This window comes from Rhinopithecus bieti, unplaced genomic scaffold, assembly GCF_001698545.2.
Source record: "Rhinopithecus bieti isolate Rb0 unplaced genomic scaffold, ASM169854v2 scaffold_17795, whole genome shotgun sequence".
Lineage (NCBI taxonomy): Eukaryota > Metazoa > Chordata > Mammalia > Primates > Cercopithecidae > Rhinopithecus > Rhinopithecus bieti.
In genome coordinates, this window is record NW_016808927.1 from 389,487 (window position 1) to 405,610 (window position 16,124).

The 16,124-nt window shown below is 56.0% G+C and overlaps 1 protein-coding gene across 1 annotated transcript in view; it reads left to right on the forward strand.

Annotated features, from left to right (window-relative positions):
* The window catches only part of LOC108539242 (zinc finger protein 775), a 32,943-nt gene extending 18,260 nt beyond the window's left edge, over positions 1–14,683 (forward strand). The window contains exons 4-9 of the mRNA XM_017887803.1: positions 2–370; positions 7,120–7,232; positions 7,314–7,536; positions 9,801–10,693; positions 10,846–10,989; positions 12,393–14,683. Of these exons, the coding sequence (XP_017743292.1) occupies positions 2–370; positions 7,120–7,232; positions 7,314–7,536; positions 9,801–10,428 (1,333 nt within the window). The 3' untranslated portion in view covers positions 10,429–10,693; positions 10,846–10,989; positions 12,393–14,683. The remainder of the gene's footprint in view (position 1; positions 371–7,119; positions 7,233–7,313; positions 7,537–9,800; positions 10,694–10,845; positions 10,990–12,392) is intronic.
* Positions 14,684–16,124: the final 1,441 nt, after the last annotated feature.

Below are 16,124 nucleotides of genomic sequence, written 5' to 3' on the forward strand. Positions count from 1 at the left end.
CGGCCACGGAGCTCCCAACGGTCCCCGGGGCCCGGGACGCGCTGTGGGGCCGGGGACGCACGGGCCTCGCCGGGCCTGGCGAGCCGCGCCAGTTCATCTGCAACGAGTGCGGCAAGAGCTTCTCGTGGTGGTCGGCGCTCACCATCCACCAGCGCATCCACACTGGCGAGCGGCCCTACCCGTGCCCCGACTGCGGCCGCCGCTTCAGCCAGAAGCCCAATCTGACGCGGCACCGGCGCAACCACACAGGCGAGCGGCCCTACCTGTGTCCCGCCTGCGGCCGCGGCTTCAGCCAGAAGCAGCACCTGCTCAAGCACCAGCGTGTACATCGCGCGGCCCCTGCGTGCAGCCCCAAGGAGGAGGCGCGCTAGTGGACGGGACCTCAGCTGACCCGTGGTGGTGCGGGGGATGTTTGCGGGGTGTGTGTGGGGAGTGGGTGTGGCCAGGATTGCTGGCTCTTAGAACTTCCCACAGCGGGACCGGTAGATTCCTCAAGGCTCTGAAGGGCTGAGAATAGTTCTAGAAGGGCCCAAGAGGGTGCTGGGAAAGGTCCCAGTGTGGGTTGAGGGAGGAGGAGGGAAGATCCGAGTTCCCCACCGCTGGCCCGGATGTGACCACCCTCTTCAGAGGTTGGACCCCAGGCTTCAAGCAGCGAGTGAGGGGCCTGTTGGGGACGCTGGGAGAGTCTCCTGGTGTGAAGTGGCTTAGGTCTGGACTAGTCAGCTGCTGCACCAGCCGGTCCTGCCCACGCTTCAGAATGGCCAGGGGCTGCCCCTGTAGGAGAGTTGCCAAGACTCGGTGATACCAAGGATGGAAGCCAGAGGCTATGACGAGGGAGAGCAAAGCATATTCCCAGCACCAGGGCCAGAGCTGGCACGTCGTAGGAATCCAATAAATATTTTTGGAAGGAGTGAGTGGTTTTATGTCCTTCTCCATCCCTCCCTGCCCCCCCCCGCCCAAGGTGTGTGTTTGGTTGGGCCCGACTCTAGAACTGATACGCGTGTGATGGTCAGGCAGGCATGAGCCGGGTGGGCTCTGCTGAGGCTTGGCTACCTGAGGAGGTAACTGCAGGAGAGAGCCAGACACGCTGCTCCCACTCCTGTCTGGGGCATGTCTGAAGTGGGCTGGCTGACTTGACTGGCTTGGATCCTTATCAGTCTGGTGTTGCAGTAGAGAAAATGGATGGAATATTCCACATGGTCTCACTTGCCTTTCTGAACCACCCTCGCTGAAGCTGAAGCCCAGGTCTGTGTGTGCTCAGAGATCCATCTGCCCGAGGCTAGGAGCACAGCACTCCCCGTTCCCAGATCTTGCCGGGGGTGTTTTCCTTCTTCCCCTCTCCAAGTCAGTTTAGTGTCTCTTCCCACATACCCTCCTCGGCCTCCTGCCCCAAGAGGTCACCCCTTACACCCTTCCAAAGCAGGGTTGGCTGAGTCCCTGGTGCTGACAGAAGAGCCCAGGGCTCCAGCCCAGGCTGTGACCGCAGATGGTATCTTCCCAGAGGAGAGGAGGGAATTGGAGAGGGTGGTGATGGGTGTTGGGGTGCCAGGGTTGGGTTAGCTGGGAGGTAGGAGGAAGAAACGACCCCAGCATGGCTCTGGGGAAGGAAGAAGTACACCTGCCCACTTCTCACAGCCCAGATCCTTCTCTGTATGCAGGGAAGTGTTATATTCTGGGAGCTGCCACGGTTCAGCCTGGCTTCTGGTCACTGTTCTTTAATCCTCTATATTTGGAAACAACTCCAGTTGTAGATCTACGGAAGGACATACGAAGGCGATGGGTGGACCAGGAGGGCCGCCCTGACTGTTATGGCTTACCAGGGTAACAGTGCCGATGATGGTTAGCACTCAGCCAGGGCTGCTCCATCCCCGAGCAGTTCTTTGATCACAAACCATGCAGTGTGAAATCACACGGGGTGTTGTATGCCAGGGTTGCTACCACCTGCTTGAGCATTCAGCACTTAGGACCACGGGAAACCAAACCAGAAGGGTTTTCCTGGGCACCCTCCACCTGACACCAGCCCTAGGGGCTCCCCTGACTCTAACGTCCTGCCTCTCTCCTGGAACTCCCCTTCCACCCTGCGCTGCCCCAGGGAGCGCCTGACTGCCTTGCAGCTCATCAAACCCTGCTTTAACCAGTGGGGAGGTTCAGGAGTCATCTGCTTTTTTCTCTCTGTCACTTGCCAAATTCTGAAATGACGTTGAGCAAGCGCACCCACTTCAGGCCTCACTGAGTCCCGTCTTTCATTCCTGGGTTACAGAAACACTGCCTGCAAGGACAGATCTGTGGAAACACTGGGTCCCTGTGAATCAGGTGCCCGAGGGCGCATGTGAGCAGATGCTGACGAGATCAGTCCTGCAGGAGCATCTTTACAACAGAATGTGTTATTTTCCATAAGTGGCTTGTTTAATGATCAAATCAGTCAAATAGCTTTGCTGGTAGGACTTGGGGTTAAAAAAATGAGGCCTAATTGCAGCTTTTTTCTCCAGCACCAGTTCATGAGAATGCCTGCTGGCTGATCCCAGGTGACTGAACCTCCCACATATGGGTGCTTTGGGTCACAAAGGGGACAGGGTCAAATCCCTCAGGCAAAGAATGACTGAGGTGTATGACTCACTGACCAGGCCGGGACTTCACAGCATTCATTCACTAAACAAGCCTGCTGTGTGCCAGGCATCATTCTGGGATGCTGCCCATGACAGCCCCTACCCTTGAAGAGCTCAAGGACCTTCGTGGAAAATCATTTTGATAAGCACAGGACTTGGGACCTTTAAAAAAACTCTTTAAAAAATGTTCCCAGCCCCAGCTCTCTTAGCAAGGTTTTCTAATTCATTATCTCATTTAATCGTACCATGAGTCAGGGCAGTAATACATGGGAAAGGAGGGTGGGGGTGGGGGATAGTGTGACCTGTCCACCAGGTCCTGTTGCAAATTGACAGCAGATCCCAGGCCTCCTGTTAGCCCAAGCTGCTTCTGCTGTCACACTGCAGCCTTCTGCAAGGATGGGGTGGTACTGTCCTCAGTTTTCATTCTCTTTCATTTTAAAATGATAAACCTGGGTCACAGGATATTTGGGAAGAGGCATTGTCATTAAGTCCAAGACAAGACGGTCAGATTTGTTATCCTAGTGGGTTACAATCCAAAATACTCTGGAGCATGCTGAGATTAAGGTGGTTTCCAAGGGAACAGAAAACAGCCATGAGTAAACAAATCAAGACTTAAAAGGATTTAGATCAGGTCTATGGCCAGGTAAGTGCAGAGGTTTGTATCCTGTCCAAGGCCAGGTAAGTGCAGGTCTGCAGTGGGGCTCTGTGGCCACGTGGTCACAGATGTGGAAACATCCTGCAAACGCAGCCACGCTGCTTCGTCCAGGCAGTGCAGTGGCTGGCACGTGGAGCCAGGTGAGCTTCGTGATGTTGGGGCTTCTGGAACTGCCTACGTCATCCTTGTATTTCTTTGTTAGGAGCAAGTCTGGAGCTAGGAAAAATGATGTAGGTTCTCGGAAAATGGTTGTTTTTTGGCAAGGGACAGGCGCTTCAAGTTGTCCGGTAAGGCGGTCAGCCTCATTGAGAGGGTCTGGTGTCCCACCGCCCAGCCCCAGGGGAGCTGCCTGACAGAGGGTAGACTGCAGTGACCAGAGGCGGCCGCTCAGCCAAGCAATAGCACAGGCCCCTCAGGGACTTGGCAAAGGGAAACTGGTGGGAGTGGGGGATGCTCCTGAAACCTTTTGTTATTATTTTTAAGTGGTTTGAATTTGATAAAGAAATATCTTTGGCCTTTAGGCAGGAGGAGGAGTATTGGGGCCAAAAATAGCATGTTCTCACTATCACTGTTCTTCCTGGATTGTGGCAGGGGCAGTGAGAGGGGGACTCCCTTAAGTTATCCCTTAGGCTAAAAAGAGAACAGCCTTTCGGGTTGACTGGGTTTGGAGGAGGTGTCCTAAACAGGCTGTTCAACAGAGAACTTTTCGTGATGATGACAGCGCTCTATTTCTGTGCTGTCCAGACCATAGCCACTAGCCACATATGGCTATTAAGAATTTAAATGTGGCTGGTGTGGCTGAGGAACTGAACTTTATTCAATTTTAATTAATTTAAATAGCCCCAGGTAGCTACTGGGCAGTACAGCCCCAGGGATGATAGGATGACACTCCTATTGATAAGAAACTAGAAACATTGTTTCTTTTCCCTTCACCTTCTCCCCTCAGCTCACCACCTAGGTGAGAGCCAGATAGTTCTGGGGTTCAATTCTGGTTTTGTCATTTAAACCATAGGTCCTTGGGCAAGTAACTTATGTAAAGCATGGGGTATAGTGCCTGACACACAGCAATCACTCAATAAATGGTAGCTATTGTTGTTTTAATAAACTAGAGTGGTTACTTGCAGAGCAATTGTGCCCATGGAAAGGGAAAAAAGGGTTTTCCCTTGTTCAGCTTAACCCACATAAAGAATTAACCATCCCCAGTGTGAAGCAGGCCTGCTGCAAGTTTAAGGGTTTGAATTGATGTCATAGGTCACATACTGGGTTTTAATTCCAAGGAAAGAGAACTTTGGAGCAGATGAGGCCTCATGCTGAGCCTCACCTCTTCATCCAGGTCTCTGCAGAGCCACTCAGCCCTCACAGTTGTGGCTGGGGCGGCAGCTTTGCCTGCACCTCCTCATTCCTTGCATTGCATCAGCACTCCTTCTCCTCCAAACCCTTAGGGCCATCTTTTCTCTCTGCGCAGCCTGAGCTATCAGATGTAGCTTGCAGAGGAGCACACATTCATGAAACAGACATTGACTGAGGACCTATACGCTGGATGTGTGGCACACAGAGATGCTAAAATAGTCCCTGCCCTTTGAAGTTCATAACCTGGTGGGGAAAACAAAAGTGTGCTCAATTCCAAATCTGGGATCGGCATAAGGTGCTTTGGAGAAAGAGCTCAGACTGATGTCCAGTCCTGGGGAGATGGGAGAGGCTTTTCAAGGGGGAGATGGTTGCCCTACTGAGTGAGGAAGCCCTGGGGACGCAGCCCCACAGGAGGAACTGGAGGATGAGGGGAGCAGGGTCTGGAGTTGCCCTGAGGAGGCCCATGGGGTGATCTGTGTGTCCACCTGTTGTGCCCCAGAGTGACTACAGTGCAGAGTCTGGGACAGGGTTCACCGGAGCTACACGTCTACCCATGCTCTACAGGAGCCATGAGCTACGCATATACCCACGTGGGAGCCGGGTCTGCTGTTCTCCAGGACGCCTTGGTTGTGGGTGTTCCAGGTCTTTGTTAGGGTCCAGAGTCCAGCTGCCACATGGACCTGTCAGGATAGTGGTGATCCCTGTGCCAGCCACTGCGCTGCCTGTATGAGGAAGCATGAAGCAGGGCTGTGTTTGCAGGGTGTTTCCATATTGGCACTCCATCGTGCTCACCGCAGCCCCTAAGAATGGGGTGATGGGGAAACTTGGGGGAGACAGGAGGGTGGTGTGTGTGCACGAAACTACAGAAGTGAAGTGCCTAAGCTCAAACCACAGTGGCAGAGCAGAGAATGGAGGCCTCTGGGAGCCCTTTGGGCCTCGGCTTCCCCGCTGAGACACGGCAGGTTTGAGGTGGAATTGCCTGTGTCTGTGTCCACCCCCATCCCCTAGCTGTGTTCTTTTCCTTTCTATTTTGGTTCAGCTTACCTAGAAAATGCTGCTAAAAATATGGGAGACATCCTCAGGCATATTATTGATTTTGCTTTTGAAAAACATGGTCTTCACCAAGTGTCCCCATTTCTCTTATGGTCTGCAGAGGAGATGAACACTGGGAGCTCTGGCAGGTGACAGCAGGGGCTGGAGAGCAGGTCAGTGTTGATGTGCCTCGAGTGGAGGCACAGGTGGGGTTGGTCATGAGCACCTGGGGTGCTGGTGTCAATGCGTGGGAACTCAACATCTGCCCTATGGACTCGTTTCTTTGTCTTTCCAGTATTCCCTTCCTGTTGTCTCTATTTAAAATACCAATTTCCTTGGGACGGGGAACTCCAAAAGTCCCATATCCAGCAGTGAGGTGTCTCCAGGAGCAGTGAAGGGATGGGGTGGGGGTTGGGGTAGGAGCGGGTTCTCCAGAGGCCACAAGGGAGACAGGTGGGGCCGGGTGGGGCCTGGTGGGGCAAACTGGTTCTCCCAGTGAGCTGTGAAAGCAGGCAGGCTTGGCCTCCCGGCCTGGTGTTGAGGGAAGGGGCTGATTTTACACCCTAGGGGCTCCCACCTGGAATTCTTCAGTTCCTAGTCTCCAGAAGGCACAGTGGGCACCTACAGAGCTGCAGAGGGGACCCTCATGATATCGGGAGGCCTGCGTCTCTCAATGCCCTTCATGAGGGACAGCGCCACCCCAACTGCCACATCCACTGTCTGCTGCAAGGATCCCTGCCTGGGACTTGGAGAGTCACGTTTCTCCACCTGGCAGCTACAAAGAGGCCACAAAGAAAAAAACCTATTTAATGTTCTTCTACCACTTGTGACTTTTAAAATCACTTTTCCTCTCAGGCCTCTGTTTGTCTGTGAAATGTACACCCTCAGGCACCTTCTCACTGGGGCCCAGGTTTTTACTTCCCTGTTGTCACACCCTATTTATGTCTGAGGGTCTCAGTCCCAGGGCGGTGCAGTGGAACTCAAGCTGGGTCACGGTGCCGTGTCCCCATCTGGGCTCTGCTACTTAGAGCTGTGGGTGATGGAGGAAGCCACTCTGTGTTTCAATTTTATTTTCCTATCTATAAAATGGGATAATATTAATACCCACACAAGCTAGGGTGCACATGGTTATTGGAAGGTTTCCACGAGATCATACATGGAAAAGGGCTTTGTAAAAGGCAAGTTATGTCCAACTAAGGGACATTATCATTAAATGGCAGCTGGAAGCTGTAATTTGGTTCTGCCCTCTCACGCCCGCTGCTACTTCAGACGTTCTAAGTTGCTCTTCTATGGGATATCTCTGGCTTGACTGCGGGTTCCGTTCTGAGGAGGTGTGGTCAGTAGGGACCAGATGTCTTCTTCCTTTCTCTCTGGTCACTCTAGTGATATAACCCAGGCCATATAGTCAGGCAGACTTCGGCAAAACTGTCAGCGAGGGTAGCTCCCCGATTCGGCCCCTCTGACTGTTGTCTCCAGTCCCGAAACCCTCGCCCGGGGCCGCTCCGCCGCCGGGCTCCGGCGCTCAGTCCATATCACCCGCGGAAAGGCCGGCGCCTCCGTCCGACCCTCTTTCCTGGTCGCTGGGGGCGGTTTGTGGGCCTGGCTTTGGGATTAGGAAAATAGGGATGGTGCTATAACGGCCGAATGCGGGCCTCAGGGAATCCCGAAAGGGGGAATGTCTGGATCGGCGGATCGGACGTTCAGGCCCCGGAACCGGCCCCCGCATGGTCGCCGCTCCGGCCCGGGCGGGCGCAGCGCTAGCAGCCCCGTTTTCCGCCAGCCGGGCTGCCGGAGAGTTAGACCTCCCAGCCTCACGGGGCTGCTGTGCGGCTGCGGCGACGCCGGCGACTGCGGCGCTACAGCGGAGACGGAGGGCTTCGGAGGCGGCGCCATGTGAGTCAGCGCGGGGCCGCGCTGGGGCCGCGGCTAGAGGTTACCGTATTTACCGAGGCCAGAGCCGGACCCCTCGAGGGCGGGTCACTGCGGGCGCGCTACCGTATTTGCTGGGTCCCGCGCAGGTCCTTTCCGGGAGTGGGAGCGCCGCGACTTAATTACGTATTTATCCAGGGTTGCGTGGTTCCGCGGGGGGCGCTGCGGGCACTGGGGGTGGGCTGCATTCATTCCCTCCGGGAGCTGGGGCTTGCAGTCGGGCGGGGTGGGTTGCGGCAGCAGGGTGGAGGCCTACGTATTTTCATGGGGGTGGGGTTGCGACGCAGAGTTTACCATATTTCTCCAGGGTTGCTTAGGCCGCAGAAGTTGGCAAGGTTGTGTGTGAGGTCGGGTGGGGTGGGGTCAGCTCTCCCGATTAATGCAGCTATTTGATAAGAGCAACGTCGCGGGAGGCTTACTGTCTTTATGGGGGCGGGGAGAAGGGGCACGGGAGTCGCTGCGGGAGAGTTACCGTATTTGCGTTGAGCAGCACAGACTGTAGAGAAAAGAGCTGCGGCCGGAGACCGGAGGAGCAGGGGCTCAGCTGGGCTGTGAGTGTGGCATGGGATGAAAGAACTTGGGGGAGAGACGGGGGGCCTCTCGACGTGCAGGCGGGGCCTCAGGCAGGGGTATAACTGGGGAGAGTGAGGAGGCTGCCCAGTCACAGGGCCAGGCTGAGATTGGCCAAGGGGACTTTGATGATTTGTCTTTGCAGATGTCAGTGCGGTTGCCTGTGGAAAAGACTTGTGGGTGGGGTCCCTTGCAAGTAGGACTTGTCTCCTTCCCCGGGGTGTCAGTTACACCTTGGCCTCGAGGGTAGGGAAGACAGAGGAGGTGGCTCTGAGACCCCACTCTGCAGATAGGTTGGCTGAGGCTGGAAGTGAAGAGAGGCCTTCGGGGAGGTCCAGTGGAACACTCAGTCGGCTTCCCTGATGGGGTTGGGGAGAATGGATGAGGCAGGCCTTAGGGCTCTGCAGGAGCCCAAGTTTTGCGGGGTGGGGGGGTGGGGGTTCGTGGGAGTAGTGGCAGTAGACAGTACCTCTACAGGAGAAGTGGCCCTTTGGAATGCATGACTCTGTGACAGCTGGGATGGTGGTAGTGCGGTGTGTGTGTGTGTGTGTGTTTTGAGGAATGTTTAGTTATTGAGCAGCTAGTACATTGAAAAAAGCTTTCAACAGTGAGGCAGGAGACTTAAGGCCTAGTCCAGGCTCGCCTTGCTCTGTGACCTTGGCAAGTATGTTGACCTCACTGAACCTCAGTTTCCCCAACTTTAAAGTGGGGCTCAATAACCCTGCTCCGCCCCTTTCTCAGGGCTGTTGTGAGGACAATGGGAAACAATTTAAGAGGAACACAGTACCCTGGGAAGAGGATCCTTTGGAGAACCAGCATGAAGGGAGCTGGGTTTGGGGGTGTTGGCTGGGCACTGAGTGTGCTACTCAGCCCTGGGCCAGGTTTTGCTGTGAGGATACCAAGAGGAATCACGCTGAGACCAGTCCCCCTGGGAGCCCACACCCTGGTTCAGTGACTTGGAAACCTTTTGAACACATGCCTCATTTTGATAAACAAAGAGCTGCTGCCTTTAATGTTAACTGAGGTCACTTTCAAGTTTACAGGGTTGTGTTTTTGTTTACTGTTTTAAGCTTCGCAAAAATATCTTTAAATCACTGATAATCCCACCCTTTTCTCCAAGTTTGGGGTGCACTTCCCTACCTCCCTCTGTCCTTGAGATCTGGTTGGAGGGATAAGACATATCTAGACGAAGGTAACTGAAAATCCTAGCTGAAACTGAAACTGAAACTCCTAACTGAAACTCATCACCATCTGTCCAGTGTCTTGTGTGGCTGGCTGACATGGTGCTAGGTGCTGGGGCTGAAAGAAGGCAGCTCTGTCCTTAAGGTGCTGGGAGTCGGGGGACAGAGGTGGCATGACTGACCCTCGTGCAGTGTGATGAGTGAGGGCCACATGGTTGTGTCACACGGTGTAAGCCTGGGGTGGAAAGGTCGGGGAAGGCTTCTAGGAGAAGGTGCCCTTGGGAAGGGCCTGAAAGGAGTGTAGGCCATACTTAAAAGACAGTGGAGGAAGAACACCAATTCCCAGCAGGGGAACTTGAGCTTGAACAAAACGGGTGAAAGGTGGAGGTTGTGGGAGGTGAGGCTGGGGGTTGGCTAACCCTCGGGTCCCCCGACCCCTCTCTCTCCCCGCTTCTGTCTCCCTAGGGACTGGTGATTGCAGCTAGAAGTGCCCATGACCGAGCTGGCGTCCTCCGGGGGCGGGTCCCCTGCGGGGGACGGGGAGGAGGGTCTGGGGGACGATCGAGGCCTGGTCATCCACCACCCTGCTGAGGAGCAGCCGTACCGCTGCCCGCTGTGCGGCCAGACCTTCTCGCAGCAGCCCAGCCTGGTGCGGCACCAGAAGGCACACGCCGGGTCGGGCCGCGCGGCTGCCTTCGTGTGCCCCGAGTGCGGCAAGGCCTTCAGCGTCAAGCACAACCTCGAGGTGCACCAGCGCACTCACACCGGAGAGCGCCCCTTCCCCTGCCCCGAGTGCGGCCGCTGCTTCAGCCTCAAGCAGAACCTGCTCACGCACCAGCGTATCCACAGCGGCGAGAAGCCGCACCAGTGCGCGCAGTGCGGCCGCTGCTTCCGCGAGTCGCGCTTCCTGCTCAACCACCAGCGCACCCACGCGCGCATGCCCGCGCCCCACCCGCGCCGCCCCGGCGTTTTCGGGGAGCGGCGGCCCTACTTCTGCCCCCGCTGCGGCAAGAGCTTCGCACGCGAGGGCTCGCTCAAGACCCATCAGCGCAGCCACGGCCACGGGCCCGAGGGCCAGGCGGCCCACTTAGGACGTGTGCTATGATGCGCCCGGGCCCTGCTGCCGACTGCTGCTTCCTGCCCCGCACGTGCGTCCCCGACCCCTGGAGATGGCCCTGGGCCACAGCTCCCTCTCTGGATGGGATCCCGGGAGAGGGGCAGCGCTGGCTTGGGCTCTTGAAGGTGTGGGCCGCCGCCAGGCTCCAGCCGCTCCCTTGCGTTCCTCCCTCGGGACCGTCTGGCTGGCTGCGCACAGCTGCTTCGGGCTCCTGCCATGGTTCTCCTTCTCTGGCCCATCCGGCCTAGAGCAGGTGAGACCTGCGGGGCTGGCCAGAGCCCCTCTCAGGGCTGGGGGTGGTGGGGTGGGGTGGGTGGTGTTAATTCTTGATGGCAGGTGGGGCGGTCTGGGTCCCGGGCTGTAGGTTTCTCTGTGACGAACTGCTTACCGGATCTTCATCCCCAGAATGTCAGAGTTGAAAGAGACTTGGAGAGGGCCACTGTCCACAATCCCCACGCCCAACCTCAGCCCCCAGGCCTCCTGGCTCCTGTACACACTCTCTGCTGTCCTTGAGATGTCATTTCACTTCATGTTTCAGTTTGCTCATCTGTAAGTTGGGGACATAGATGAAGGGCTCTTCCTCGCTGGGATACATTGCAGTTCCTCGCTGGGATACATTGCAGTTACTCGATGAGAGAGGGTGAGGTCACTGGTGCACAGAGCCTTAGTTGATTCTGCCACACCATGTGCCACTGACTGTGCCACGCTGGGCTCTCCCAGAGACACACATGAGGACCGCAGGCCCTATCATAGGGTGCTTACACTCGGTGTGTGATGTGGGCCAACCTACAAAGCGCTCTGGGGTGAGACCGAGGAGGGTGACTGGCTTCTTTTCGTCACCCAGGGGAGTTTGATGGCTTTGAACCAGGTCATGAGGACAAATAGAATTGTTCTAGGAAGAGTAAGTGTGTAGAAGGGTGTTTTCAAGGCGGGGGAGGGCGTCCTGATAGTTTGGTGACTGACTCCAGGTGTCCCAAGGGGAGGTTTGCCCTTCAAAGGACTTCGTGGTCAGGGGGCGGGGACCCTGAGATTTTTAAAGAGATGAGTGCTATGATCTCAGACTTAGGCTTTAGGAGGAGGATCAGTGGTACTGTGAGGGTAGACTGATATGGGAAGATCTGGAGCCTCGAGGGGCTTGGGTCATCTGGGCAAGAGAACATGAGGCCCCCAGCTAAGAGGCCTGGCTAAGTTCTGGCAGTGAGAAAGAGGGCAGCCAGGACTCTGCTCCAGGACCTGTGATTCCAAGCTGGCGCTCTGAGGCACAGGCCTCTTCAGCCTTTTGGCAGATGAGGAAACAGGTTTGCCAAGCTTGCCTACACCACAGTTGGTACTTAGTGGTACAGTGGGTGGAAGCCAGGGCTTTGTTTTGGTTTCTGAATCCCAGAAGCTTTTAGCTCCACTGCTAAAAAGTGGACGATGGAGCAGGGAGGATTTGGGGCCACGTGATAGGAGCTGGGGCAGGGGTGTCAGGGGTGGTATGGGTTTTTGAAGGGGACGTGGCATCCTTGGGAGTGGTTTGGGAGGAAGGGACCTGGGTCTTCGAGGGGACCTGCATGTTCAGTCCTGTGCTGGGTGCTGGAGACTCGTCCCTCCCCACTGCCCCCCTCTGCCTGTCCTCAGTGTATGTGGCTGTGGCTCCTCGGAGACCGTTAGTCCTCTCCCTTCTACTCCCAGGTGCTGTAGACTAGCATTGGTGGCAAAGACGAAATTAAACAGGTACTTGGGACACCTGGAGTCAGTCACCAAAATGCCCTGAACCCAAGGTGTCTCATCTGTAAATGGGATTAGTAATCCTTGCAGTGCTGGGTAGGGGACAAAGAGGATTCATTCAAGCCCTAGGACAGATTCAGGGTAGGCCAGCTGATCGCTCCCTCCTAGCCCCAGAGGGGTGGCTGGGCAGGGCCATGTCATGGCACCACACCTGATCCTGATCTCTTTGTTTCTGTGGACAGATGCGGAGTGGGCAGGATCCTATGACCCGATAGGTGCAGGACCCATCTGGACATGGAGACCAGGAATGGGGTGCCGTGGGGGCCTGGCTGGCATTGCACCTGGGCATGAGGGCACGTCCAGTAAGAAGACATGCCTCAAGAGGTGCACTGCGGTGACCAGTGGAGGTGTCTGGTTGGAGACTGGAATTGGAGGCAGATTCCAAGCTCTGGTGGACAGATTCCCCAGGCCTGGTGGGAATCACAGCTGGGGCAGACCTCATCCTGGCTGCCTGGCCACAGGCCCCCACTGTCTGCCACTGGTGGTAGGATGATGCTTGTGTGGAGAGCTGGCTTCTCTGCTCCCACCTGGTCCGCCACTTGGCTAGAGTTCAGAGACAGGAAGTGACTGGTCTAAGCTAACACAGCAAGTTGGTGGCTGACCTGGTTCTAGAGGCAGAACCTTCTGCCAAATGTGAATGAAACCTGCAGGCTTCATTTTCCTTTCTGAGCAGTGCTTCTTAGCACTTTGGAGACACGAAGCCCTTGGAAAATCTGATGAAGGTTACGGGCCTTCCCTAGGAAAACAGGTAACTGACATAGACTCAAAAACCCCAGGCAATTTCAGGAGCCACTGGACTCCGTGAATGAAACCCATCCCTGGACTCCTCAGCCCTGAGGACTTCACCTGCTGCCCTTTCCTTACCTGTCACACATTCAGCCCCAGTCAAGGCCACTGTACAAGTAGTGCCCCTCCCTCCTTCTGGCCAAGCCTCCTTCCCTTGTTCAGGAATAAAGAATTCCGAGGAGGAGACCTTTTTAGTCAGTCCCTTCTCCCAGACCTAAAGAATGATGCATCAGGTTTCTGGAACCTCATTTCCCTTCGCCAGACATTGGCAGAGGTCCCTTGGGCTAGATTTTCTCTTCTGGTTTTGTGTTTCTTGTTTTGCCTGACTGGCCACTGGCTTCCACAAAGGAGCCCTTTGCTCCTGGCCTGGGCTCTGATTTCACTGTGTGGTCTCAGGGGAAGCTGGACTGCTGTGGACGCTGGTGGGAGTTTGAGTTTGGTCTGAGTCTGCCCCAGGGAGAAAGAATCCTGCTTCCGCCAACCAAGCCCAGTCAGCGGTGCCTCCCAGCTGGCCAAGTGTTCAACCCAGTGGGCTGGGGAGGAAGAGGATGAAGGCCTCGCTCCTGGTGCCTGTGGCTCTGGGCAGGGGGAGAGGTCGGTGGAGGAGCTCTCTGTGTGTTCTCTGAGTGTGCAGCAGTGCAGTTGAAGGGAACAGGGCTCAGGCTGGCAGCAGGGGGAGGACTCCTCCCATCTTCACACCTGAACCAGTCAGCCTGGAAGCCACAAGTTCTCACCTGCTTCCCCAGAATGAACATCAGAAAAGACAAAACTGACCAGGGCTGGGATGGGTTTGGGTCATGGTGGTTGGAGGGCAGTCTGTGGATTCCTGCAGTGGAGTCTTGCTGTCTTCAATGCCATTTGGATCATACATTCTTACGTCCTACTGTATGCCTCACCCTGGAATAGCAGAACGCTCAGGGGGAGATCCGAGAATGAGAAGGTGCTCCCAGCCCCAGGAGCTTCCAATCTGGCTCTGATCCTTGGCTGACCTAGAGGAAACCTCCACACACACTCCTTCTTTGCTAATGGTGCAGTTTGTGTCCCCCTCTGCCCATCACTGTGCTGTGCTCATTCCTGCCTCTGTGCCTTCCCCTGTATTGCTCGGACATGTCCCCTTTCCTCTTCTCTACCCAGCTAAGCCCTTCTGATCCATGGGGCCCGGCTTCCCAAACAACCCAGCCCACATTCATCCTTCCCTCTCCGAACAGGCCCTGTGTGAGCCCCCGCCCCCAAACTGCGTGCTGTCCCACGGACGTTCCAGTCTCCTGTGTGTGTGTTTTGAGTCCCCAACTAGACAGTGAGCTCCCTGAGGGCAAGGGACTGTCATTTCCTCTTGAGCCCTACCAGGGTCTAGCACCAAACTGGGCTTCTAACTCTCAGGAAACACTTGTCGACTGCCTCAAGCGCTGGAGCTTGTCGGTGGCTGGTAATGGGCAGTGCACGTGGGGAGAGGGTATGTGAATTAACTCAAGGGTGCCTTTTATTGGGCTGTGGGCTGGCTCCCCTGGGTCGAAAGTGGATGTCGGAGGCCTCAGGCTCTTACCTCCTTGGGGCAGTGGGAGCATCGGGGACCCCTCCCCTCGGCTCTGCAGGAGTGCACAGAAGTGGTTGTCCAGCCTGGATATTTCTACAGGTCGCTGACACCTGCGGGAGCTGACTGAGTGAAATAAATGTTCTCTCGACATCAGCTGGTGTAAGGAGTGGTCATTTGGGGCTTAGTGGGGAGCAGGGTGGTGGCCTCTGTCTCTGCCTCCATCATCTCTTGAGGAATTGTGTTTCAAGGTTGCCTGGTAACCAAAGACCCTAGAAGACACACATGAAAGCCTCAGTGATGAGCTGCTGTAGGCTTCTGGCACCTGCACAGTGACTGCTCTTTGCATCTGACTAACAGATATAGGGGCTGCAGCCCTTGCTGCCTGCTCAGCCCACGGTGAGGCCAGTGCCTGAGCGGTGGACCGCTAAGAGTGCTTGAGTCAGGAGACCAGGCCTCTGTGCTGGTCCATCTCCAACGGGAGGTCTCAGCCAGACACGCCCCTCCTGATGTTAATCCCCCTCCTGCTCCTCTTCCTTATGGAGTTGTAAGGAGTGAACAAGTCGATGTGTAAAGAATGCAAGTGCACAATGCAGCACAGAGACTCCACTGTCCCTTTTGCCCCCCCCCCCCCGCCCCGCCAAAGTAGGACCTGGCTGCAGACCACCTCTCGCAGAGCGCTCTGGACAGCTGCCCTGTCCTGCCTGCTGCCGGGTGGCCATGAGACCTGGGTAAGTAACTTCCCTCCTGTCAACGCAATGCCTGGCTGGAGTGCGGTGGGCTCCCTTCGGCACCGTGACCCTGTGCCACGCCCTCTGACTGACTTCTTCCATGGCCTCTGTCAGCCAGGAGGGTCCTGCAAGTAAGGAACTTGGGGACTATGCCTTTGAAACATGGGTGGGTGATGTTGGGAGTGAATCAGGCAGGGCTCTGTGTTCAACTCAGATTTCAAAAAAGGAAATGATGAGCTCGTCTAAATGAAAAGTACAGTGACTCGATGGTCACACGGACCCAGCCAGGAAGAAGAAGCCGGCAGCTCAGCCTTCTGACTGGCAGCTTCGGTCCTTCTCTAATGGATCTGAGACAGCGGAGGGCCTGCTCTTGTTGGCCTGAATCAGGTCAGTGCCCATTACTAGACCCGTCTCAGTGACCAGGGGAGTGCAGGGTTCTGAAAGGCCTTGTCACACGCACATCCATGGCCGAGGGGGCTCAGCTGCACCTAGAGTCCATGTGCTGAGGGTGGGAAGGTTTTGTTCAGCAGAGGAAAACCAGAGACGAGAAGACAGGTCGATGGACTCCAGGCAGCAGACCCACACTCTTGCTATGGGGACGGGGTGGAGGTGGTGCAGGGAGAGGCCGGGCCAGCAGCGTTGGTGTCACCTGGGAGTTATTAACGACAATTGCAATTCCCACCCCAGACGCTAATCAGAAACTGCATGTGCGCAAGATCCCAGGCGGTCAGCATCTGCTGTCAGACCCAGCGCCACTTTGCCATTGCCCTTCAAGGAGGGCCTTTGATTCAGACATTCCATTGGCCCTGCTGCTTGCCGGGAGGACAATGGTGGGGGTTTCCTTTTAGGCAAGCTCCTGGGGTGTA